Source organism: Sciurus vulgaris (genome assembly GCF_902686455.1).
Source record: "Sciurus vulgaris genome assembly, chromosome: 8".
Classification (NCBI taxonomy): Eukaryota; Metazoa; Chordata; class Mammalia; order Rodentia; family Sciuridae; genus Sciurus; species Sciurus vulgaris.
Genome location: NC_136468.1, coordinates 137528137 through 137554640, shown reverse-complemented (window position 1 = coordinate 137554640; position 26504 = coordinate 137528137). Strand labels below are relative to the sequence as shown.

Genomic DNA, 26504 nt, shown 5'->3' with positions numbered 1-26504 from the left:
TTTGGGTGATATATATACCCGTTTGGTCACATACTGAGAATATTCTCTTTATAGTTCCTTTTAAAGGGATCACATCAAGAAGAAAGTCTCAGCTAGATCCTAGACTATCTTTAACGCTCCTCTGACAGTGGCTAATTTCCTTTTAACAAAAAGAGGACAGGCTAAGAGTCTTGGCATGAAACCAGACCAAGGGAGAAGCTTCATTCAGTGACGGCTCTCTCTTTATGGCAAGGAATATTTTTTCTTTCTTGTAACTTTTTTTTTCTTTTAAAACACATTTGTTTAATTTGAAAAAAGCGAGTTGAGAGGAGAAGAACGTCTACGTAGATGGCGGTATTTATTGAACTAACAGCTGCTGCATGCCAGGCAATGGACGGGTGTTTGGACATGGAGTATGATTCCAGTGTGGTCTCTGTCCCCACGGAGCTCCAGTCTAATGGGACAGACTGGTGTTTAAATAGGAGAGGAGGTGGCAGTAAGATGGATGCTGGGAGGTGGACTGCAGGTCAGGGGAGCCCTAGGGTGCCTTTGCAAAGGGCTGGGGGGTGAGGAGCTGGGACAACGGCCAGAGGAAATGGGGTGAGGGTGGGGCATGCTTGAAAGACAGCAGCCATGGACTTTCTAGAATTCTACTACCATAAGATGGGGTGGGGTGAAAGGTAGAAGAAATGGAAGGGAACTCTGGAGCTCGCGACTTGATCGTCCCAGGATGGGAAACGTGAGTATCTAACGTGAGGAAGAGATGGACTGGGTTTGGGGATGGTATAATTCAAGGCCAAAATATTTGGGACCCAGAAAGTGAGAACTCAGGAATTCTGAGATTGGTTAGAATGGTCCCCGTGAGTGGGGTAGTCAGGGCAGGCTTCCTGGAGGAAGGGCCTGAGCAGGACCTTGGACATCATCATCGTCATGGTCTACGCCGCTGGGGAGGCCAACACGTCTGGAACAGAAGGGCCAGTGCCAAGTGTTTACACCATGTTTAACCCTCATAAAACCCTATAAGGAGGCATCGTTACCACGCCTTTATTACAATAAAAAGCAGGCGTGGAGCTGGGTGCGGTGGTGCACACCTGTAACCCCAACGGCTGGGGAGGCTGAGGCAGGAGGATGGAAAGGTCAAGGCCAGGGCTGGGGTTGTACCTCAGTGGTAGAGCACTTGCCTTGCATGTGTGACAAACTGGGTTTGATTCTCAGCACTGCATATAAATAAATAAATAAAATAAAGATCCATTGACAACTAAAAAAAATAACAAACAAAAAAAAAAAAATAGAAGAAGAAAAAAGAAAGAAAGTTGAAAGCCAGCCTTAGCAACTTAACCAGGCCCTCAGACACTTAGCTGGACTCTGTCTGTAAATAAAATATAAAAGGGTCTGGGGATGTCACTCAGTGGTTAAACACCTCTGGGTTCGATTCCTGGCAAAAACAAACAAAGAGAGATACAGGGAGTTCAGGCCCCTGTCAATAGTCACAGAGCTCATAAGTGGTGGAGCTGAGTTTGAAACTCAGGTCTTTTGTCTCCAGAGCTCATCAGGAATGGGAGGAGTATCATGCTGCCTTTCTCAACATCAAAGAAGCAAATAAATAAACAAACCAAAAGCTCCCACCCAGGGGCTGGGGCTGGGGCTGGGGCTCGGGCTATAGCTCAGTGGTAGGGCGCTTGCCTAGCGTGTGTGAGGCAGTGGGTTCTATCCTCAGCACCACGTATAAATAAAGTAAAGGCATCCGGTTCATCTACAACTGCTTTAAAAAACAAAATAAAAGCTCCCACCCAACCTGAAAAGCTTTCGATGGCCAGTCTGGCTCCCTGAATTTGGGGTGAGAACCGAGGAGAGAAATTTTGGAAGGAAACACAGCGACATCTGTCGGCTACTTGGTGAACTACCAGCTGGAGGTGTGAAAGTTAAAAGAGGCAAAATTCCAGGATGTCAGGACGTCCTGAGGCTGATTTATGGCCCTTCTTGTGATTAAGAGCAAATGCCTTGAAAAAATTGCTGCGGAGGAGAAAACGAAGGTGATAGAGTCCAGTAGAATTCCAAAGTTTGAGCAGTTGTGCAAAATGGAATGCAGCCCGACTCCTGCATTCCATTAATCCATATTACAGGTGTATGGCAGGAAACGAATGTTATTTTTCACGTTATATGTGTTATTTTTTCAAGCTGATGCTATGTTGTTAGGTCATAAACAGAAGCCGTTTGATCTGACTACTTACTATGGGGAGAAATGGTTAGGAATGCCTCGAAAAAAATCCTGAGACACTGAGTGGAACCAAGGGAGGTGGGCGGGTCACTGCATCATGTTTATGGAAAGTGTGTCCAAAACCTTATGAGATCCATACTTCTGTTTTATAGATGGGTCAAGAAAGACTAACTCAGCTGGTCATGGTGGTGCATGCCTGTAATCCCTGGCACTTAGGAGGCTGAGGCAGGAGGATCGCAAGTTTGAGGCCAGCCTCAGCAATTTAGCAAGGCCCTAAGCAACTCAGCAAGACCCTGTCTCTATATAAAATATAAAAAGGGCTGGAGATAGATGTGACTTAGTGGTTAAGTGCCCTGGGTTCAGTCCTCAGTACAAAAAAAAAAAAAGGAAAAAAAGAAAGAAAAGAAAAGAAAAAGAAAGACTCACTCATTTGCCTGAGGAGGCCACCCAGCTGGGGGTGGATACAGTGAAATTCAAAGCCAATCCTGGGTGCTTCTCAAGATATGCAAGCTGCCCAGCTGGAGGATGTTATGTTGAATGAAATAAGCCAGGCACAGAAAGACAAATACCACATGCTCTCACGTGTATGTGGAAGCTCAAAAAGTTGATATCACTGGGATATCAGTGCCACATGCTTGTAATCCAGTGGCTTAGGAGGCTGAGGCAGGAGGGTTGAGGCACTAAGCAAAGTGAGACCCTGTCTCTAAATAAAATACAAAATAAGGCTGGGGATGTGGCTCAGTGGTTAAGTGCCCCTGAGTTCCACTCCTGGCACCCGCCCCCTTAAAAAAAAAAAAAAGTTGATATCATGGAATCAGAGAGTAGAAGAGTGGTCAGCAGAGACTGGGGGAGAGGGTGGAAAGGATGATTGGTCAGTGCCAGGGTGCACTTGGACAGGAAGAATAACTTCTAGTTCTGGAGCATAGTAGGCTGACTATGGTTGACAACAACTCAATACATATGTTAGAATAACCAGTAATGAGTTTGTTTTTTTGTTTTTTTCTTCCTGTGCTAGGATTGAACTGGCCTCAGGCCTGCTAGGCAAGTGCTCTACCACTGAGCCACACCCTCAACCCCAAGAGAGGATTTTGAGGGCTGACACCAGACCTTTCTGTTTGTCAGGCATCTGTATCTACCAAAAAGCAGGCTGACCTTCCTGACATCCCTCCTGGTTCAACTGAGGGAATCCCCTCTGTGTGTATGGGGGGCTAGAGGAGAGTCCTGGGCCTCGACCTTTGGCCTCCATGGAGGCTTTCCCACCCTCTGCCAGTCTCTCCCCAACCAAATCCACCTTCCCTCCCAGTCCTGGCTCAGCTACCTGGCTGCAGAGGACCCAGCAGTTAGAGTTCAAACTTCCAGGAAGGATCCAGGCCCTCCCCTTCTTGCCTCCTCTGGCTTCCTGTCGTAGGTGACAAGTCCCCAAGGGCACAGGGGCAGGCAGCAAGCAGCCTCTAGGCATGAGGCCATGCAGGGACAGGACACAGCGTCTTCCTTGTCATCAGCCTGGACTTGGCAGTTCTGCCTCAGCAGCAAGCTGCCTGATTCCAAAGCAGCTTGCTCTGGGTGGAGAAGAACTGGAGGGAAGGGGGTCCCACGCCACCAAGGGGTGATGCCAGCTTGTCCTGGGGAGCTGGACCACCTGGCTCAGGGGGACTGAGACCTCAGCTCGGAAGGACTGAGTTAACTGCTGTTTAACCCCCTGAGCTTCCATTTCTGCCCCAGCAGGATGGGAATAATAACGGGTTCCAATTCGTAGTTGTTCTGAGAATTCGCTAGAGGACTAGAGCCCAGTGTGCAGCATCTGAGGGAGAGGGCCTCCGGCTGTGTAATCCCATGGCAGAAGGAAGAAGGGCAAGGGGCTGCGGGCAAGAGAAGGCAAATTAGCTTTTGTGACAGACCCACTCTCTCCACAGCTAACTCACTCAGGATCTACTTGCTGCTTTTTTAAAACAAATTATACATATATTAGTTGTTGATGGACCTTTATTTTATTCATTTATTTATATGTGGTGCTGAGAATTGAACCCAGGGCCTCACACATGCTAGGCAAGCCCTCTACCACTGAGCCACAACCCCAGCCCCTACCTGCTTCTTATTAGGCCTCACCGCTCAACACTGTCACACTGGGGATTAAATTTTCAGCATGTGAATTTTGAGGGAAATAATCAAACCATAGCACACTGGATTCGAGGCCCCCCCTGCCCCCACATACACACACAGATACGCAAACAAAAAACTACAGGACACAGCTGCACTGAAATTTAGCTATTCATTCATTTAATGGGTATTTGTTGGGCAGCTACTGTGTGTGTCCAAGGTAATATACTAGGCCTTGGGAATACAGAAGTGAACAAGAGAGACCAGAAAGCCCTGCCCTCATGGGACTTACATTCTAGCAGAGGAAATACATATCACACAAAATCAACATGATACATAGGTAAATGTAGGGCAGCACTACCCAGTGGAAATATAACATGTAATTTTATTTATTTGCTTACTCATTTATTTTTGGCAGTGCTGGGGATGAAACCCAGGGCTTTGTACATAATAGGCAAGTGCTCTCCCATTGAGCTTTACCCTCCAGAATATATATTCAATTTAAAAGTTTCCAGTAGCACAATTAAAAAAGTAAAAGAAACAGGTGAAGTAACTTTTCTTTTGGGGGGCCCAGAGGCACTGGGCCACAGAGCCACATCCCCAGCCCTATTTTGTATTTTATTTAGAGACAGGGTCTCACTGAGTTGCTTAGTGCCTTGTTTCTGCTGAGGCTGGCTTTGAACTCATGATCCTCCTGCCTCAGACTCCTGAGTAGCTGGGATTATAGGCATGTGCTACTGCACTTGGCAATTTTTTAAATTAAAAAGTTCAGCCTGGTATGTCCAAAGTATGAGCATTTCAAAAAGAGGCGTTAGCCATGTTTGGAGATCGCAGTAAAGGCATGTCGCTGGGGTCACTTGCTGTATTGGATGGCAGTTGTTGAGGATGTTGGAAGGTAATAAATCCTGGGTAAAAGGAAGTGATTCAGGGGGAGGGACAAGGAGCACCAGGGGTGGGAAGGGGATCCAGCTGACGCAGGGCCGGAGACATGGGGACGTGGAGACGTGGGGACATGGGGACGTGGAGACGCGTCCCTTGCCAACCAGCCCCTTCTCTTCTCGCTGTCCTGTCCCACAGGGAGGGCTTTCTGGCCATGATTCCCTTTCCCTCCTTCCATTGCCAAGCTTCACCCTGGCTCCCCAGAACCCTGAAAGATACCTCTGGAAACGACCCAGCTTAGCAGGGAGCCCCTCAGCACCCTGCCTACTCTAGAGTTTCCAGGGGCTCGGTGTCTCCTGCAGACAAAGCAGCTACTCCCTCTTCTAGTGAACCCAGTCCCAGACCCTGGAACCACTGATCCACGTTCTCTCTCCATGGATTTGCCCATTCTGGACGTTTCATGTAAATGAACGTGGCCTGATGTGGCCAGCTTCTTCACTTAGCATGTTTGTAAGGTCCCTACCTGCAGTAGCTTGTATTAGAATGTCATTCTTTACCACGACAGAATAATGTACTATTGCATCTGCTGCACTTTAATTCATATTTTGATGGATATTCATACTTCCCCCCACTTTTTGGCTACTATGAATAATGCCAGTGGGAGTCTCCGGTACGGTGGCGCATGCTTGTAATTCCAGCTGCTCGGGAGCCTGAGGCAGGAGGAGCATGAGTTCAAGGCCGGCCTTAGTAACAGCAAGGTGCTAAGCAACTCAGTGAGACCCTGTCTCTAAACAAAATATGAAATAGGGCTGGGGCTGGGGCTTAGTGTCCCAGAGTTCAATCTCTGGTACTAAAAATAAATAAATAAATAAATAAATAAATAAATAAACCCCACTGGGAACATCTATAAACTTTATTTTGGGGGGTGGAGGGGGGCTGGGAATCTGATCCAGGCCTCATGCATGCCAGACAAATGCTCTACCACTGAGCTCCTGCCCCAGCCCCACAGCCTGAGAATTTTTGTATGGACATGTGCTTCTCATTCTTTAGGGGTTTTGCCTTGATTTTAATTTTTTACATATATTGCACAAAACTTTTTTATTTATCTCGATTACTAAGGTTTTTTTGGGCCCCCTGAAAATTTGTGCCTGAGGCAACTACCTTGATCTTCTCAACCTAGTCCCATCTCACAAGTCGGGTTCCTTGCTGGCTGTGTGACTTTGGCCAAGTTGCTTAACCTCTCAGAGCCTAGATTTCCTCCTCTATAAAATGGAGACAATCCCTGTACCTACTCACAGTGAAGTAAAGGTACGGGTTACAGTGTGATCCAGCACCATCCCCGGGCGCACAGGCCTGGCATAGTGTGAGAGGGTCTCCAAATGAATAGGACCTAGCTCCGCCCTTGACAGCTGTCCCAGTGGCCTAGAACTTCCTGTTGCTTCTATTTCCCGAAGCAACGGCTTTTTATGTTCCTCTGCCTTAGCTTGACTTCCTGGGAGCCCTGGGGGGTGGGACCCAATGCGGCTCCTGGATGGCCCCCCTGGCTCGCGGCGCCCTCCATACCGCTGCCCGGGGTCCCCACCTGGGCGCCCCCACCCTCCCCTCCGCCCACTGCCACTGGAGGCCACGCTCCCGGGCCTCTGCGCTGCCGTGAGGCCTGCACTTTGCAGGGCTGAAGTCCAAAGTTCAGTCCCTGCGCTAAGCACACGGATAAATATGAACCTTGGAGAATTTCCCCAGCTCCAATGTAAACAGCAGGCAGGGGCCCTGATTCACTGGCCGCTGGGGCCAGGGTTGGGGGTTGGGGGTGCCACAGGGCTTGGCTAGTGGGTTTGGGGGGGCGGTGGTGCGAGGAACCTGGCGTGTGCCTGCCAGCCGGCCGGCAAGTGGACGGCCCGCGGCGCGGTGGGGGCGGTGGCGGCGCGGTGGCCCCGGGCCGCGTGGCCCACTGGCAGCGCAGCCATGGTTTCTAAACTGAGCCAGCTGCAGACCGAGCTCCTGGCGGCGCTGCTCGAGTCGGGCCTGAGCAAAGAGGCGCTGATCCAGGCCCTGGGCGAGCCGGGGCCCTACCTGCTGGCTGGAGACGGGCCCCTGGACAAGGGGGAGTCCTGCGGCGCTGGCCGAGGGGAGCTGGCCGAGCTGCCCAATGGGCTGGGGGAGACGCGGGGCTCCGAGGACGACACGGACGACGATGGGGAAGACTTCACGCCACCCATCCTCAAAGAGCTGGAGAACCTCAGCCCCGAGGAGGCGGCCCACCAGAAGGCCGTGGTGGAGACCCTTCTGCAGTAAGGAACCCTCCCTGTCCCCAGCGCCCAGGAAGGAGCCCACGGGGCCGCCTCAGCTCTGACCAGCCCCTCGGCCAAGTCCAAGAGTCCTCCTGAGCTGCGGCCTTCGGCCTAGTTGTTGGGAAGGGGACCGGGGCCAGGAGAGCTCGCAGGGGCCTTGCTAGGAGGCCGGAGCCTCAAGCCCCCGCCTGCCCCTCAGGAGAATCAGCCATGTCCGCGGGAAGCGGGGGACATGCCCTGGGGAAGCTCTGGGATGGGGGAAACCAGGAGTCCACCACCCCAAGTGCCTGGAGAGCCAGAGGGTGGTGGCAGTCCTTGGCCACACGGCCGTTTGTACCCAGACCCTGACGTCCCCACCAAGTGCTCAGATGGTAGGTCTGGGGGGCCAGAAGCACGCTGGGCAGGCAGGCCTGAGACCCTGGCTTGGGGGGCTTCCCTGGCTCCCAGGGATTCAAGCTTTGGGCGGGAAGGCCCAGGTCCTTCTTCCCTGAGGCAGATGGGACCTCAGGGTGGGAGCGCTTACCTTTCCTGCACCGCCACAGATCCCCAGGGCCGGCAGGTAGAGGCCCCCAGTACTGTGCGGTACCCCCACTGCTGGCCTCCTCCCCACTCCTGGAGAGCTGGGTGGGTCCTGCCTGCTGCCTCCCCTCTCCTCAGCAGAGCTGACCTGGTTACTAATTACCCACACGCTTTATTATTTCTCTTGTTTTATAAATTTATAAACGGCAAAAGGCTTTGATAAGGCCTGTGATCATTAACTTGTAGGGAATCGCAGCCTGGGGAGGCCGGAGTCAACCGACCTCCCACCCGGGGCGGGGGTGGAGAAGGGGAGAATAGGGGCACCGGGTCGGGAAGAGGGACCCGGGGGCTGCAGGGACCACCTCCCCCAGAGCTCCACAGGCTCCATCCTGACAGTTCCCGGCCGCTGGAGCCTTTGCTCTTGAGGTTTCATGTGCGTGGTTTCCTCTGATGCGGGGCAGAGCCCTGGGAGGGAGCTGTGGCTGATGCTGCTCGTCGCAGAGGGGAGACTGAGGCATGGGGCGGGAGGGAGCTCTGGCCAGAAGCCGCTGAGCTGGGGCAGCCGGGGGTTTTGAAGGAGAGCTCTCCAGCGCCCGCGGGGGACCATCTTTTCTGTCCAAGGTGCTGATCCCTGCTTGGGGTGGGGGAAGGCTGGTGGCTGGACCTTCCCAGAGGCTCAGGGAGCCTCCGGGGCCCCAGGCAGGGGGCAGGGGAGCAGTCAGGCCCCCTGACTTGGCAGGAAGAGGAGGGCAAAGGGCTGCCGCTCTGCAGGGGAGGGGCAAAGAGCCAGGCACGGCCAGACCCAGGGCGAGGGCACCCTGGACAGGGTGGGGCTGGGCCCCATCTGCTCAGGGTCCCAGGTGGGACTGGGGCTTTGGGGTGATGGGGGCCAGGGGCGCCAAGGGTCTTTCTTACCTGGCCGCGTGGGGCCTCTGGATCAGCAGCCCCCATGGCGGGATGGTGGGGTGGGGGCAGCTTGTTCCTCAGCACTCGAGGGGGGAGCAGAGGTCAAAGTGCTCCTTGGGGACCAGCAGAGACCTGGAAGCTGAGGGAAGGAGGGGAAGCAGGCAGGGAAAGAGAGGGTGCTGGTGGGAAATGGAGAGCAAGGCCGGAGAGGCCGGGAGAGCAGCGGAGCCCGGAGGGGAGAGGGGCGCGGGCCAGCTGGGCGGAGGGGCAGGGGAGAGCCAGGCACCCCGAGCTGGGAGGAGGCTGGAGTGCCTCCCTCCTTCCCCGATTGGGTTTTCTTTAATGCTAACAGCATGCTATTTACTTTCCATTTAAATTTGAGATGTTGCTATAAATTATCAACCAGCTCCTCGTTCCTGCAGAGTTTATAACTAACTACCTGGGTTACTTATTGTTCAGGTAACAAAAGGGATCTAAAAATGCCCCAGGGATAAAAGGGGGGCCTTCAGCCTCAGGGCAGGGGAGAGGGCCCTGTGGAGAGGGTTGCCCCCCCCCCCCCATGAAGGCCTGGGCAGTGAGGAGGCTGAGGCTGGGGAGACAGGGCGGAGGCAGGACTTGCAGCTGGAACTATTTTTCTGGGTATCTCTGGGTAGAAGAGGGTATCTGGGAAGAGGCAGGGTGGGTCCTGGACCCCAGACCTCCTGGGGGGTGCCCCATGTTTGAGGCAGGAAGCTGAGTTCTTCCCTTGATTTCACTCTTAATCCACTGTGTGATCTTGGGCAAGTCTCTTCCCTTCTACTTTAGTTTCCTTGTGTAGAAAATGAAAAAAAATCTGAATTCCTGGGTTGCACCCTGCTGCCAGCTGATCAATTTCCCTGACCTCTTCCCTGACCTCTCCCTCTCTCCTCTTGCTCTCCTTATGCTGTGGTGCACCTCAATGCACAAGATGATTCCAACCTCAGGGCCTTTGCACATGCTGTCCCTACTGCTCAGATGCACATGCTGTCTCTACTGCTCAGAACCCCTTTTCCTGATCTTCTCTGCTTTCAGCTCCCTGGTTGTCCCATTCATAGGTGGGCCCCACCCCCATCACTCTCTTTCATCACTGTCACTTACTTTGTCCTGTCCTTTTTCACTTAGTTATTATTATCATATTTGTTTTCTATCACTTGCCATGAAAACAGGGAATTCTTTAACCTGCAAAACCTGTAAGGTCGTATTCACCACTCACTCCTCCCGGTGGGCAGCCCTGTGGCTGACCTGAGACTTGCATGAACAAGTGACCAGGAGTCCCTGAGGCCCTAAGAGCACCTAGCTAAGGGAGGTCCCGGGTTCCTTCCTGCGCATCCTTGCAGACCCTCCCTGCCCCTGAACAGCTCAAACCCCAAAGCCGAAGCTCTGTGTTCCTCCCAGTGCCAGGGCACCGAGAGCTCGGAAGACAGAGGCTCAGGGAGGACAAAGGACCTGGCATCCTCCACTGAGGCCAGCCTCCCTGGGCTCTTATCCTGGTTCTCTCCCTTTCCAGCTCAGGAGGCTGGTTTCAATTTCTGAGTCTGTTTTCTCTGCAAAGCGGAGATGAAAATAACATTTACACACGGGAGCGAACGGCCTGATGCCTGTAGAACCGCAATCTGTCACACGCGGTGACTGGTAGCTGGCCCTACCATTTTCAGGAGGTCCCATTTTACAGATGAACCACTTAAAGCTCAGAGAGGCAGAGGACTCACCCACGGTAACAGTTCCAAGTACCAAGGCCGGGATTGGGCCTGCGTCCTCCTGTCCACTCACGCAGAGCCCTTGCAGCTGCGTGCCTGTCTGTGTACATTGAGCCCCCTCCCCTCTCCTGGGACCTTGGTCTCTTAGCTCTGAGGTGGGGAAGCTGCCCTGGGAAGGGTCGGTCCTTGGAGACGAAGGGGGTGTGTGAGTGTAAGAGAAGGAAAGAGAGAGACAGAGACTGATTCAGTAGGTTCTAGAAAAAAGTAGTATAGCTGACTTCTCCCAGAAAAGGGAAAGGGAGGCCCTCTTAGCTCTTTTCTGCAGACTGACTATTTTATTTTGTATTTTATTTTTATTTTTTGGTGCAGAGGTTTGAACCCAGGGACGCTTTACCTGTGAGCTACATTCACATTCTCTTAACATTTTTTTCTTTTAGTTTTTTTGTGGGGTACCGGAGATTGAACTCCGGGGCACTCAACCACGGAGCCACATCCCAAACACTCTTTTTTTTGTTTTTGCATTTTATTTAGAGACAGGGTCTCACTGAATTGCTTAGTGCCTCGCCATTGCTGAGGCTAGCTTTGAACTCACAATCCTCCTGCCTCAGCCTCCTGAGTTGCTGGGATTATAGGCGTGTGCCACCGTGCCCAGCTTCTTTTAATTTTGAGACATGCTTTCGTTAAATCGCGAGGCTGGCCTCAAACTTGCAAATCCTCCTACCTCAGCCTCTCAAGTTACTGGGCATGATGCCTAGCCAGACTGGCATTTTAAATTCAATTTTTTTTTATGTGTGTTTGTTGTCTAACTCTACTAGGATTCCCCCCCCCTTATACCTCTGTTTTATTGATTTATTTTTTTATGTGGTGCTGAGAATCGAACCCAGTGCCTCACACGTGCTAGGTGTGTGCTCTACCACTGAGCCACAACCCCAGTTCCAGGAATTGTTTAAAAATGGAAAGTTCTGCCAGCACACACCTGTAATCCCAGTGGCTCTGAGCCTGAGGCAGGAGGATCAAGAGTTCAAAGCCAGCCTCGGCAATTTACCGAGGCCCTAAGCAACTCAGTGGGACCCTGTGTCTAAATAAAATGTCAAAAAAAGGGCAAAGGATGTGACTCACTGGTAAATCACCCCTGAGTTCAATCCCTGGTACCAAGAAAAAAAAAAAAAAAGTTCCTATTAACTTAATTTAATGCTTTTGCTTCTTATTTTTCCCATCCAAGTACCTGTCCTCTGTGCATAAGCATCGGGTCTGTGTTTGTGGAAAGTGGCTGACTTTATTTTATTTGACCTGGTGTACCGGCGAGGGGTGGCGGGAGGCAGAGAGAGACACGTGGAGTCAGAGGGACAGCTACAGAGAGCTCCAATCTGAGAGAGGCTCTGAGAGGAAGACTGACCCCATTCTCTCTGGAGGAGAGGGACGGGAGGGAGGCCGGGAGGGGGAGGGAGAGGCCATCAGATAAACATGTTTGCCACGAAGCACAAGGCTGGACTTTGTACCGCCCTTCTCTCCTAGCTCTGACTGGCACCCAGGGAAGGGGGAGCGGGGAGGAGCCCCTGATGGCAGCAGGACAGAGGAGCCAGGAGGAGGTGGGCCGGTCCCCTTAGGCCACCTTAGATAAGCAGCTTGGCCTGCCCGAGCCTCTGTTTTCTCACCTGTGAAGTGGGCATCCCAGTCATGCCTGCTTCCTGGTTATGGTGAGGGTTAGATGACCAGCCCGCAGTAGTGCCACCGGGCTCATGGCAAACACTCAAGGAACATTAATTCTCATCACTATCATTTTTACACACATGGGACTTTGCTGTACCAATTTAGACTCCTCTGTCCCACCTTCATTTCCTCCCTGCCTGTCAGAGAATTGCTGATAAGAAGGAGGAAGTCAGAGGGTCCAGGCTGACAAAGAGCCCTCCCCAGAGGACAGGGCCTTGCCTCCTGGGGGCCAGGCCATGGAGGCTTCTGGGAGGGAGAGAAGACAGTGGAGGTGGGTTCAGAACCTGGGGGTTTGATTTCCGTTTGCAGTTCCATTTATATAGTATATACACAGTGGTGCCCAGAATCTGCAGGTTCCGAATTTGTGGGCGCCTAGGCTGCAGATTCAACCAACTGTGGACTGAAAATACTCAAAAAGTAAATAGTGTCTGTACAGAACACCGAGAATTTTCGTATCTTGATTCCCTAAATAATACAGTGAAATAATTAGTTACACAGCACTTACCTTGTATGAGGAATCGTAAGGAATCTGGAGATGATTCAGAAGGCACAGGGGAATGTGTGCAGGTTTTATGCAAATACCATGGCACTTTATATAAGAGACTAGAGTATCCGGGAACTTCTGTGTCCAGGGGGGTCCTGGCAGTGACCCCCGAAGGATACTGAGGGACTGCATGTATAGTATGGGATGCAAAATTGGAATTTCTTAAATGCTTTAAAAAGTACCGAAGAGCTACAGAGACAACCCCTCCTCTCATCCTGTCCCCAGCACCCCCTGGCCCTGTGAGGGCCACCTGCATCTCCAATGCCTGGCTTGTCTTTCTGGTATTTCACATGTGCACAAACAAACAAGTAGAAAGCCTCTTTCACCTCTCTTTAAATTTTGCACAAGTGGAAAATAATTAATTTTACACAAATAAAGCACAGCAGATGTCCCAGAGAACCTGCTCTGGGCAGCTGCTCGCAGGGAATCTGCAGGGGGCTTCCGCGGGGGCGGTAAGGACGCAGTGGCTTCTTGCTGGATTTTTTGGGTGCTTCTGCTCTTTTGCTGTGGAGAGCAATGCAGCCAAAGTTGCCCTCTACAAGTGCCATTGGTCACATGCCATTTGTCCACTGTTTAATGGAAGCCTCAAATTCTAGAAGCAGATCGCTGAGTCAAGCGGGGAGTGGAGAACAGAAGCTTTGGAATCACGCAGACCTGGGTTCGAATCTCGGTTCCGCCTGTTCCGGCATTGATGTACCGAGCTGCTTTTACATGTTTGTGAGGGGTCAGGGCTTGAGGAGGAGCAGGAGACGAGAATTTATATGGTGTGGGCATCTGATCCTTCCTTTCCTCACAGGGAGACTCAGTGAGCAGAGAATAGGGACGGGGATCACAGGTGACCTCGGGCCCTTGAGTCACTCTTCTGGAGCATTTCCGTCCAGAGTGGGATTCCAGAGCTCACAGTTTTATTTTGGTTTTGGTGCTGGGGATCCAACCCTGGGCCTCGCACGTGCTAGGCAAACATGTGGTAGCACTGAGCTACATCCCCAGCCCTTTTTATTTTTTTGTTTTGAGACAGGGTCTTGTGAAGTTCCGCAGGCTGGACTCAAACTTGTGATCCTCCCGCTGGATCTGTACCCAGCAAACACACAGTCGTTGTCATTGGTGGTACTGGGTATTGAATGCAGCAGTGTGCTATCAGTGAGCTGCATCCCAAGACCCTCCCCTCTTTTGTGAGACAGGGTCTTGTTAAGTTTTGGAGGCTGGCTTCAAACTTGTGATCCTCCTGCCTTAGCCTCCTGAGTCACTGGGATTCAGGTGTGTGCTACTGAGTCTGAAAACAGTTTTGCAATGAGGATTCTGAACGCCAGCCTGCAAACCCTTCACCTGGGGCTCTTGCTGGTGCCGCGGAAAGATGGTGGAGATGCTGCCAAGCGCTTAGCGCAGGTTGCAGGCATTTTGACCCTGTGGGTTTTGCCTGATGGGCTGACTTAAAACTAAATCCCTTTAGTTAGGATAGGACCCTCCAGGCCAGCCTTGTGACCTTGGACAAGAGATAAAAGTAAAATGAGCTCTCTGAACCTCAGTGGCTGTAATCTGGAAGGATCCACATTTCTGCTTTGTGTCCCCCATAGGTATCCTCTGTCTACCCATTGATCCTCTGTCCTTCTGCCCAGGCATCCATCCTTCCCTTCATCATCTCATCAGCCCTCCCACCTGCCCTTCCTTCCCATCTTCCTTCCACCTGTTTGTCTGTCCACCCATCCATCCATCCATCCATCCCTCATTCCCATGTTCCCATCTGAATGCTATACTTTAAGTCAGGTCCATGTGGGGTGCTGAGAGGACAGTTCCTGCCCTGCAGGTGTTTCCAGTTTGGATCAGACACATTTAACATTCCAGGGCAGGCCAGGTCCACGCCTGTAATCCCAGCGGCTCAGGAGGCTGAGGCAGGAGGATCACAAGTTCAAAGCCAGCCTCCGCAACTTAGCAAGGCCCTAAGCAACTCAGAGAAATCCTCTGTCTAAACAAAATATATAAAAAAGGGCTGGGGATGTGGCTCAGTGGTTAATTGCCCCAGGGTTCAATTCCTAGTGCTCTCCCATCCCCCCCACCCCCCAAAAAAAAATTCCCGGAGAGAATGAAGACGAGGGGCGAATCCGGCGGGAGTCTGATCATGCCTACATCCGTGTCCCCAGGCACCTCCCTGTCCTGCCCGGGTGCAGCCCCTGGGCTCCCTATCCACCTTCCTCCACAACCCGGACTCCCGGGCCGACGAGGGCGCCGTCCCCAGGACCCCAGCCTCTCCCGCAGGTTGGCGGGGCCCGCAGAGCCGACCCCGTCTTGCTCTCTCCCAGGGAGGACCCGTGGCGCGTGGCGAAGATGGTCAAGTCCTACCTGCAGCAGCACAACATCCCGCAGCGGGAGGTAGTGGACACCACGGGCCTCAACCAGTCCCACCTGTCCCAGCACCTCAACAAGGGCACCCCGATGAAGACGCAGAAGCGCGCGGCCCTGTACACCTGGTACGTCCGCAAGCAGCGAGAGGTGGCGCAGCGTAAGTACGACCCGGCTCGGGCAGGGCTCGACCCCACTTAGGGCAGGGCTGGCAGCTTCACCGCCCCATGACGCAGGCAGGTAGACAGAGGAAGCCAGCCGGGTAAACCAACATTTATCACCCATTTTGCTCAAGGCACTCTGGGGGAGGCGCACAGGGCTGGTCCCGGGTGGCCCAAGGGGAAGGGACTGGACCCCTGCCTTCCGTGAACTCCCTGCTCACTGGAGAAAGATCGTTATGAGACAGTGAGGCACGTATCATAAGGAAGTGGCCACAAAACAACGATGAGACCTAGTATTTATTGAGCACTTACATTGTGCCAGGCCCAGCTAGAGTAGTAAAGTATTTCAGAGTAGTGAGTTGACTGTGGAGGGGGGAGTAATCTATTCTACCTCAAAGTGGCCCAGGGATCAGGAAGGTTCACACTGAAAGCATGACCTTTAGATGAGGTCTTAAGTGTGAGTCAGATTTTAACCTACGGAGATGCAGGGAAGGGTGTTTCAAGTAGAGGAATGGCACAAGCAAAGGCTCAGAGGCAAGGTGTACACTTCACTGTGAACCTGGGAAGACCTGGGTGCACAGTTACTCTGGGAATGGTGAGTCTCCCTATCATGGCTTCCTACCCACCAAATCCTGAGTGCATTTGCAGACTTTTGAGCTTCCATTTATATGTAAGTTTTTTTTAACCTTTCTTTTATTAATTTTCCATGTCTTAAAAAAGGCAATATATATTTGGCTAAAAAAAATGATAGCAAGTAGTGTCCTTCCCCTAAAGCAGCCACTGGCTGCTTCAGCCTTTATTCTTCTAGTTCCCAGGCTCTTGTGTATCCTTTCAGAGATATTTTATGTATACACTAACTTTAGATTTTTTTCCAGTTAATGGGAACAGATTACACACAGTTTGGGCACCTTGCTTTTTTTCTCTCAGCAGTAAATTAATCCTGTTTATCTTTTCATATCAGCATTGAGAGATTGATCTCATTTTTTTGTGTGTGTGGGTACCAGGGATTGGACCCAGGGGTGCTTAACCACTGAACCACATCCCTAGTCCTTTCTATATTTTTTATCTAGAGGTAGGATCTTGCTAAGTTGCTGAGACTGGCTTTGAACTCTTGATCCTCCTGCCTCCACCTCCTAAGCTGCTGGGATTACAGGGATGGGCCACCACACCTGGCCTGATCCCCTTCTTTTGGCTACTGGCTGTTATTTATTTGGCCACCTACTGAGGGACTTTCCAATCTGCTATTGCAACCACCGGCTGCAAAGAACATTCTTTATTTATATAAATTCAGGCTCACTCGTGAGTCCGTGGTAAAAATTCCTAGAAGTGGAATACTGGGTCACAGAGTAGGTACTTTAAAATCTTTGATAGTCACAGAGTAGGTATTTTAAAATCTTTGATAGATACCAACATAGCTGGTAGCATCCCTGTAATCTCAGCAACTCAGGAGGCTGAGGCAGGAGGATCCCAAGTTCAAGATCAGCCTCAGCAACTTAGTGAGGCCCTAAGCAACTTAGTGAGACTGTCTCAAAATAAAAGCTAAAAAGGGCTGGGGATGTGGCTCCGTGGTTAAGCACCCTGGGTTTAATCTCAGGTACAAAAACAAAAAACAAAACCACCTGCTCAGAGAGGTTACTCTTTTTTTTTTTTTTTTCCCTCTTGGATTGTCTGCTTTTTTTTCTGATGGATTTTTAAGAGTTTTAAAAAAACTCTGATTTTAAGGCCTTTAAAAAATAAGTACTGTAGGGCTGGGGTGGTGACTCAGTGGTAGGGCGCTTGCTTATCATGTGTGAGGCCCTGGGTTCCATCCTCAGCTCACATATAAATAAATGAATAAAATAAAGGTCTATCAACATCTAAAAAAAGTGCTATAAGTATACTCTCCTGCCCTGTGGTTTGCCTTATACTCTAAATTGGATGTGATTTGATGAGCAAAAGTTCCTAATTTTGACATTTATAGTTAGCGCTTTTTGGGTCCTGTTTATGAAGTCTTTGTCTAACTCAAGGTCATGAAGAGATTCTCCTGTATTTTATCGTGATAATTTACTTTTACTTTTTACATTTGGAATCCCAATCTAGATGGGATTGATTTTTACATATAGTGTGAGATAGAAAGTCAGGATTCTTATTCTTTTGTGGACCTGGGGATCCAACCCAGGGCCCATGCATGACAGGCAAGCACTTTACCAGTGAATTTCGTCCCCAGCTGGGATTCACTTTGTCTTTACAAGTTGCTTCAGCCTTTATTCTTCTAGTGCCCAGGATGCATTTTCTCCCCCATGTAATTGACCATCCAGCACTATTTATTGAAGGAACGTCTGTGGACCAATCACAGTGGGCAGGGGCATGTGGCATGCTTTTTGGCTGAAGCGAGGTCACCTACCTCCCTCTAGGTGGACTGAGAAGGAGAAGGTGAGGCTTGCCAGGCCTTCCAAGTAGCTGGGATTCCAGGTGCCCCACTTCAGAAATACTCCGACCGACCACCTTCCTGTAAAGTGGGACCAGGTGATGAGGACTGACTGGGTCTCTTTTTTCCTGGCCAACACTTGCATTGTAAGCTTAATTTCCAGGTCTGGAGAGTTGACAGTAGGTCTGAATCTATTCAGGAGACTGGGTGCAAGTTTCTGCTCTCTTGTGTGACCTAGGAAAAATAGATAACCTCCCTAAACCTCACCTCTTCACCTGTAAAATGAGGCTAGTAAAATGTGCCAAATCTGAACAAATACTAAGGCTTACCCAGCGCCTTGTCCTGAGAAGGACTGGGAGATGATATCTTGGCTCAGACAAAAAGTGTGCAGGGGTTGATTAGTGATGTCTGCCTTGGACGCAGATTAAGAAAGTAGTGAGTGCGATGTTTGTCATTATTAGATTAGATGATTAGATGGGATGAGCTGAGCGCTAGCTGTAACCCCCCTGGGGTATGAGAAAATTGGGGTACAGTGAGGTGAGCTGAAGTGGGTAGGCAGGAGTGGCAGTGCCCTGCTCATGTGTCTCTGTGCCTCCAGAGTTCACCCATGCAGGGCAGGGTGGGCTGATCGAGGAGCCCACAGGTGATGAGCTGCCAACCAAGAAGGGGCGGAGGAACCGTTTCAAGTGGGGCCCAGCGTCCCAGCAGATCCTGTTCCAGGCCTACGAGAGGCAGAAGAACCCCAGCAAGGAGGAGCGAGAGACCCTGGTGGAGGAATGCAATAGGTGGAATGGCTGGGGGGTGCTGGGGCAAGGCTGGGGAGGGGCAAGGTGACTGGATCCTGAGGAAGGCTCCCCAGTCCTTGAGAGCTCATGTCCATGAGTGTGGCTTAGCCCAAGGAGTGGAGAGACCTCAACAGCTGCTCAGCGTCTTGAACCTCGTTCTATTCCTACAAGCAACCCTTTGGGTGGCTATTCACCTCATTCCATCCTCTGCACGACCCTATGGCTGTTCGGCTTCTATGATGACTGAGGTCAGAGAGGCTAAGCCACTTGCCTAAGGTCACACAGCAGAACTGGTATTAGAATCCTGATCTGCCAACCCCCAACCCTCAGGTAGAGCTCAACCTGAGGTCTCAGGACCTTCCCCAGGAGAGGGCTCCTCTGAGCCGGGCCTGGAGGCTCATGGGTGCCCATTTCTGCAGGGCGGAGTGCATCCAGAGGGGCGTGTCACCATCGCAGGCACAGGGGCTGGGCTCCAACCTCGTCACCGAGGTGCGTGTCTACAACTGGTTCGCCAACCGGCGCAAAGAAGAAGCCTTTCGGCACAAGCTGGCCATGGACACGTACAGCGGGCCGCCACCGGGGCCAGGCCCAGGACCTGCGCTGCCTGCCCACAGCTCCCCTGGCCTGCCCCCACCTGCCCTCTCCCCCAGTAAGGTCCACGGTGAGTGCGGTGTGGGTGGATGGGGACAGCAGGTAGCGGGGCCAAGAGGGCAGGCGGGAGGGTTGGGGAGGACTGCCCGGCAACAGGAGCCACCCAAACCTCTGAGCATCTCATGGTTCCACTTACAAGCCCATTCTCCTCCCCGCACGTGCTCCGTGGACTCTGCCATTCCCTTCCATCCACCCGCGTCCACTCACTGCCCGGGCTCCGTCTTCTGCACTCAGCTCTGCCCTTTCGATCGGTCCAGCCTGACTGGGGTTGCTCAGTGTACCGCCTGCACTTCCGATCTGTCACTCAACTCGGTTCACTTCAACTCACTTGGATTGTGTTCGGTCATTAAACCACAATGCAGCTCATTTTGGGTTGGCTTCGTTCAGCCGATTCCCGCTCAGTCCATTCAGTTCAACTGAATGAAATTCAAGGCAGTTCACTTAATTTTATCGTCATCCCTTGGTATCTGCAAGAGGTGGGTCCCAGCACCCCCTGGAGATACCAAAATCCAAAGATGTTCAGATTCCTTATATAAATTGGGTAGTATTTGTGTTTGACCAGTTCAATCCTCTGTATTCTTAAAATCTCTAGATTATTTATTTTAAAAAATATTTTTTTAGTCGTCAGTGGACCTTTATTTTACTTATTTACATGTGGTGCTGAGGATTGAACCCAGTGCCTCACATGTGCTAGGCAAGCGCTCTGCCACTGAGCTACAGCCCCAGCCCTAGATTATTTGAAATATCTCAGACAACATAAATGCTCTGTCAATAGCTGTTGTACTGTGAAAAACGTCCGTATGTGTCCACTATACAGACAATTTTTTTTCAAATATTTTTGATCAGCAGTTGGTTGAATTCAAGAATACAGAACCCACAGACGTGCAGTCCTGACTGTAAAGCTCGCTCTAGTCAGCGTACTCCAATTCAATTTGGCTTCATTCAGCTCAACTTAATCAAGCTCAGCTCATTTTGGTTCAGTTTATCTAGATACAGTTTAATTCAACCAATTCCAGTTCATTCCATTCAATTCGGTTCCTGTAGCTCCAATTCAGCTCAGTTCCATTGTCTTTTATTGAGCACCTACTGTGTGTCACGGATAGCACCGGGCAGCAGGGGACATGAGGCTGGAAGCAGGCAGTCCAGGGCCTGGCCCAAGGTGGGTGCTCAGCAGTTTGCTGCTGCGGATGGAAAGTGGCCGACTGACCTGAGCCAACCAACGGAGTGATGTGGTCTGTGAGGCAGGAGGGGACCTCGAGGGGTGCTGAGCCTGCGCACTGTCCCCCACTCCAGGCGTGCGCTACGGACAGCCCGCAACCAGCGAGGCAGCAGAGGCGCCCTCGAGCAGTGGTGCTCCTTTAGTGACAGTGTCCACGCCTTTGCACCAAGTGTCCCCCACAGGCCTGGAGCCCAGCCACAGCCTGCTGAGCACCGAGGCCAAGCTGGTGAGTGTCCCCGACCTGAGGGGGCAACCTTGCGACCCTACTTTCCTCTGGCTGGGAGACCCTGGGGTGGTCTCTGGGAGGCTCTCTGGGGCCCCATCCTGACTCAGCTTGACGCCCCTCGGCAGGTCTCAGCAACTGGGGGCCCCTTGCCGCCTGTCAGCACGCTGACAGCGCTGCACAGCTTGGAGCAGACGTCTCCAGGCCTCAACCAGCAGCCCCAGAACCTCATCATGGCCTCGCTGCCTGGGGTCATGACCATCGGGCCTGGTGAGCCTGCCTCCCTGGGCTCCACCTTCACCAACACAGGAGCCTCCACCCTGGTCATTGGTAAGCTGACAGGGAGGGTGAGGCACCTGGGTGGGGTGTCTGCAAGGCTCCCACAGAGTCTAAGGACTCATTCATTTGTTCGTACATACAACGTGCATTTCCTTTTCTTTTTCTTTTTGTTACCAGGGATTGAACCCCGGGGGGGCGGGGCGCTTAACCACTGAGCTGCATCCCCAGCCCTTTTTATATTTTATTTAGAGACAGGGTCTCACTGAGTTGCTAAGTGTCTTGCTAAGTTGCAGAGGCTGGCTTTGAACTCGAGATCCTCCTGCCTCAGCCTCCTGAGCCGCTGGGATGACAGGCGTGCCCCACTGCACCTGGCAGAACATGCATTTTCTGAGTGCACAAATGAACCAATCGACCCAAATCTCAGAGAGCCCAGTGTGGGAGGCAATAAGCATAATACTAGATGACATAGTGCCTCAGACGGGAAGAGGGGAAACAGAGCCGGGTAAGGGGGTGGATGGGCCTACTTTTTAAAAAAGCCCAGAAAGCCTTTATTTGCTGAAATTATTATGCAAATCCACCTAAAAGAGAGAGGGAGCTGAGCCAGGGCACTGCTCTGCTGTGGAACACCAGGGTTCCGGGGCACCCAGTCTGACAGCCTGTGGAGGGGTCATCGCCCTCCTCCCCACCAGCTGAAGGCAGCTAGAGGCTCAGAGAAGGGGGGACTCGCCAGGGTCGTGAGTTTGCAGCGGTCCCAGTGCGGGCTGCCTGCTGACGGCCCCGCCCTCTGCTGATGGGGGCGCTGGGAAGGGGGATGGTGCCTCCAGGGGGGCCGGCTGAGTCTAGGGGACCTGGGCGTGGCCCAGCTGACCCCGCCTTCCCGCCCCAGGCCTGGCCTCCACCCAGGCACAGAGTGTGCCCGTCATCAACAGCATGGGCAGCAGCCTGACCACCCTGCAGCCGGTCCAGTTTTCGCAGCCACTGCATCCTTCCTACCAGCAGCCTCTCATGTCGCCTGTGCAGAGCCATGTGGCCCAGAGTCCCTTCATGGCCACCATGGCCCAACTGCAGGGTCCTCACGGTGAGAGCTCTTGCCCTGGGCTGGGAGCAGGGGACAGAGGCGGCTTGGCAGGTGCCGTCTGTGACGGTGTCTGTGGGTCACAGTGCGTCTCCGTGTGTGAACGCGCACCGCTGTGTGCGCCCAGCGCGGGGACGCGTGCTGCAGTGTGCGTCTGAGTGTTCGTAGTGTCCCCTCGTGGGGGCCCAGGCCGCAGCCCTGCTCTGAGGGGTACTTCAGAGTTCACTGTTTCCGATTTCAGAAGGATAGCTGGGTGGAAGTGCCATGTGTCACACACTGTGCCCACGGGGTTGTGGCTGCTCTGCCACCCAAGGGGTTTGTTTCCGCAGCAGTTTCATGAAGCAGGTTAGAGATTCACGTGGCTTGTCGCTGGGTTTTGTGTGTGTGGGGTCGGGGTTTACCACCAATTGAACCCTGGGGCCAACCTATGGAAACCTCTGGAACTTGTGGTTGGAATAAGGGTCGTAGACCTGAGCACGTCTGTGTCCAAAGTGTGCCTCTGTGTGACGCTGGGCTTTGTCGGCGGCACTGAGGAGTGTGTGTGCCTCCTGGGGGTGCTGACGGGAAACACTGGCTAACGCATTGGAGAGGTGTCCTGGAGATGGAGGCATGACTGTCCTCTGCCCTGCTCACCTGGACGGGGGCCACCTGCCTTCTCTTCTGAGGCCTGCGCTCATGCAACAGCACCTGAGCTTAGTACTGTGGTGCTTGTGCTGAGTCCAACTGCACCTGCACTGTCCATTCCTTTTCAAGCCCATGGTCTCCAGGAATTGGCCCCTGGCCTCCCCAGGTTCCGCTCCATCAATTCCGGCTGAGCAGGTCCCTGAGGGAGGTCCAACCTTCTATCTAGAGCCAGGCCATTCAGCAGCCTTGTGACCCCCCAGAGCACTGTTGAGGCCTCCAGGGGAGCTCCAGGGAGCCACGTCCACCCTCTTGCTCCCCCTGTCCCCGCCAGCTCTCTACAGCCACAAGCCCGAGGTGGCCCAGTACACCCACACAGGCCTGCTCCCGCAGACCATGCTCATCACCGACACCACCAACCTGAGCGCCCTTGCCAGCCTCACACCCACCAAGCAGGTAAGGCCTGGCCTGTCCGGCCCCCTCCTGGCTCCGTCCCCGAGCCTCTTGCTCCATGCACCAGGGCTCAGGGGACTGCTCTGGTCCCCCAGGTCTTTGCCTCGGACACCGACGCCTCCAGTGAGTCTGGGCTTCATGCACCGGCCTCTCCGGCCACCACCATCCACATCCCCAGCCAGGACCCTGCCAGCATCCAGCACCTGCAGCCTGCCCACAGGCTCAGCGCCAGCCCCACAGGTGAGTGGCGCTTGTCTGGCCCCCTGCTCGCTGTCCCCGAGTTGGGCGGGATGGGGCGGTGTGTGCTGGGCAGAGGCAGGTGGGGCGAGTCCCAAACCTGGCCTCTGTACTGAGGGCACCAAGTGTGGGCACAGCCACAGGGAAGCGTCCCCACACCCTGGCTAGGATGGACTCAGTTAAGTCCGAGATGGCTCCGAAAGGCAGTAGAGGGCGTGAGCCTGAGCTGGGCTTGCTGTGGAGCAGAAGCCACTCAGACGTGTGGAGTTGGGCTCAGCTTTTAATGTTCTTTGAATCAATGGGCAACATTTAAATATCTGGAGCTTTCACAGAGGAATCTGCTCTCTGGCTTCTTTTGGGGGATTGGAAGGACTCACGTTCCTACACCCCAGTGGTGTGAGCCCTCTGGCCACTCACTCCACCCTCTCCTGGCCGTGCCCTGGCGACCCTGGAGGTCCCCAGTGTGCAACCGGGGCTAAGAGCAGGCCTAGGAGTTGGGCTGCTGGGCGCCGAGGCCTGGGGTGGCCACCGGGACCTCTGAGTTCAGGCAACTGCCAACCCTAGGGAGGCCCAGGTCCCCCAGCCCCCAGGGCTGCGGCATGACCACGGACCCTCCACGTTCCAGCTCCGGCTCTACCCCATGAGGCATGTGCCTTATCCTCATTTTACAGATGAGGAAGTGGACACTCGAGGTGACGGACCTGTCTCATCTACTGGGTGGCAGAGCCAGGACATGAACCCAGGTCCAACCCCAAAGCCCATTCTCTTACCCCCATCCATTCGTCAGGGTTCTCCCAAGACACAGGCCCAGTAGGAAGTGCACTCCACACAGGGAGGTTTACTTTAAGGAACTGGCTCATGTATCTGGGAGCCTGTCTGCGGGCTGGCCACCTGGACAGGAGCCAAATCTGCAGTCTTGAGGCACAGCAATTCCTTCTCTGGGAAACTTCGGCTTTTGCTCTTCAGGTTTTCGACTGATTAGCTGAGGCCGACCCACACTATCAAGGGGAACCTCCTTTACTTACAGCCAAGTGACTGTAGATGTTAACCACATCCACAAAATACCTTCCCAGAAACAAAATTAGTATTTGATTCAGCTTAGCTGAGCTGACATACAACTACCATGTCACCTTGTCTGGACTTCTGTAGTGTTCCCACTAGTGTGGGAACCACGTTTTGGGTGGCCTCAGGTAGAGGCCTGCCTTTGGGGTTCCTGGAACCTGCTGATTCAGGTGAGGCCCTGCCTCTCCTGCCCTTAGGGAGGGGCAGGTAGTGGGCCCGAGGGGGTGTGGCCAGCAGCCAGCAGCCTGCTTTGCCCCTGCAGTGTCCTCCAGCAGCCTGGTGCTGTACCAGAGCTCCGACTCCGCCAATGGCCACAGCCACCTGCTGCCATCCAACCACGGCGTCATCGAGACCTTCATCTCCACGCAGATGGCCTCCTCCTCCCAGTAACGCTGGCAACCTACCAGGGGCTGGGCCCTGGAGCCTGCACTGCCTGCCTGGGGGTGACAAGGCAGCAGTTGCCACCACCTGGAGGGCTTCTGAGCCTGCCCAGCTGCTGCCCCACAGGACAGGGGCCTTTCCTGGAAAACCCGACTCGTTCCCACTCTGCAGCCCCCGAAAGGTGCCTCAACTGAGGAGGGTGTCACTTGCCCAAGAGGGGACTGTGGAGCACTGGGAAGCAGAGCTTGTTCCTGGAGGATCCTGGAGGGACTACCTGAGCTGCTGGACTACCTGCTGATATTTGGAAGAGAAAAGGGCAGCCTTTGACCCTGGTGCCCCAGCTCGGGCCTGAGGACAGCCCTGGAGGCACGCTTCTCTCAGCACAAGCCTGGCGGCTGTGACTCACTGAGCCCTGCGAGGCCCTAGATCAGCATGGCCGCATGGTCACCTCTGCATCCATGGGCTACTTGGCCCTGCGCAGCTCCTTCCAGCAAGTAAGCCACAAGTCCACCTGTACGCACCCATCCCCACGCACCAGGCACGTCCCAGTGGCTGCTTTCTCCCAGGCCTGGGGCTCCGTGCCCAGGCCCTGGGCAGCTCAAGCTAACGGGGAAGGCACGCAGGGCTCTCCTGCCTCCCTTGTCCAGAGCCACCCCCTCTCCACGGCCTCCAGGACCCCTCATTTTCCTGGACATGTGTTCCTGACCTCAGGCCTTCTGAAGCCAGCTAGTATCCTGCCACTACCAGACAGACCACTTTGGGGCGAAGAGGCCGTCCTTGCTCCTGTGACCAGCTGTGTCAAGTCCAGGTCCCAGGGCAGCAGCTCCTCTGGCCCTGGGGCCCTGCAGACCCTTCTCTTTTTGGAGGTGGGTGGTTACCAACCTCAGAAGGCAGCAAGGCCTGAGCAGCGGGCAGAGCGGAGGTCCAGAGGGAGAAGCGTGGCAAGATGAGGGGCCACCTGCGTGGATGGACTGATACTTAGGAGCCCAGCCGGCTGCGAACTGGGGTCTAGGCAGTTGGCAGCCACCCTGAGGAGTCTGAGGTCCTGAGCAGCATGGGGAGGGGCAGAGCAGATGTGTCAGCCCAGGGCGCGTGTGACCTTACCTCCTGGGCCTGTGGTGGAGAACCTGGGCCTTGGTGGCCACCTCTACCTGGGACTGAGCCAGGGGCCTGGGGAGAGCCAGCACCTCTGCGGCTCGTAGCCAGCTGTGGGGGAGCCTGTACATTTATTTAACTTTTAGTAAAGTCACTAAGAAACATGTGGAAACCTCTTGCTTGTCAATGAGTCACCCAAGGCCGAGGCAGGCTGGGGGCCTAGGCAGGCTGGGGGCCTAGGCGTGGAGATAGGTTGCAGCACGCGTGCTCACAAGATGACGAAGCCAGAATTCCACCTTGATCTTGAGCGTCTACTCCTTGCAGAACACCCCCACTGCATGAAACTAGGGTCACAGGTGCTGGGATGCACATCCCCAGCCCACTGACGATTTGTTTTTTTATAAGGTAGTTGGCTCAGAGACATCATTGTGTTTGATAAATTCACAAATATGGAGAAAGAAAATTCTGGAGACTGGGCAGCGGGGTGGAATCTTCCTCTTTTCCCAATGTTCTGGAAAACTGATGTGGGGTAGAGGGAGGACCAAAGGTTCCCTGGGACTTGGCATCTTGGGGGCCCCATCCCTCATTTTCTAAAGACTTTCCCACACCAAGCTGAAGAAGTGGGGGAGGGAGAGAGATCCTGCCCATCTCAGAGAGGTGGAA

The 26504-nt window shown here is 53.3% G+C and overlaps 1 protein-coding gene across 4 annotated transcripts; it reads left to right on the top strand.

The window, feature by feature from the left end:
- The first annotated feature begins 6757 nt into the window (after positions 1 to 6757).
- HNF1A (HNF1 homeobox A) lies at positions 6758 to 26468 on the top strand. 4 transcript variants are annotated; one of them, XM_079151336.1, is made up of 11 exons: positions 6758 to 7461; positions 15153 to 15352; positions 18359 to 18545; positions 18965 to 19206; positions 20490 to 20641; positions 20767 to 20968; positions 21804 to 21995; positions 22948 to 23069; positions 23141 to 23306; positions 23975 to 24046; positions 24628 to 26468. In XM_079151336.1, exons 1-11 carry the CDS (start codon positions 7136 to 7138, stop codon positions 24753 to 24755), a joined length of 1989 nt encoding a protein of 662 aa, XP_079007462.1. In that variant the 5' UTR covers positions 6758 to 7135; the 3' UTR covers positions 24756 to 26468. The 4 variants fall into 4 exon arrangements, with proteins under 4 accessions (XP_079007462.1, XP_079007464.1, XP_079007463.1 ...); XM_079151337.1 differs by having other exon boundaries at positions 6760 to 7461; positions 23162 to 23306; XM_079151338.1 differs by lacking the exon at positions 23975 to 24046 and having other exon boundaries at positions 6759 to 7461.
- The last annotated feature ends 36 nt before the right edge of the window (positions 26469 to 26504 follow it).

Bases quoted from the DNA above. Each gene is read 5' to 3' on its own strand.
- HNF1A (XM_079151336.1), top strand. From the start codon at position 7,136: ATGGTTTCTAAACTGAGCCAGCTGCAGACCGAGCTCCTGGCGGCGCTG. The intron at 7,462-15,152 runs GTAAGGAACCCT...GCTCTCTCCCAG, and splicing joins GTGGTGGAGACCCTTCTGCA to GGAGGACCCGTGGCGCGTGG. The intron at 24,047-24,627 runs GTCCAACCCCAA...TTGCCCCTGCAG, and splicing joins GAGCCAGGACATGAACCCAG to TGTCCTCCAGCAGCCTGGTG.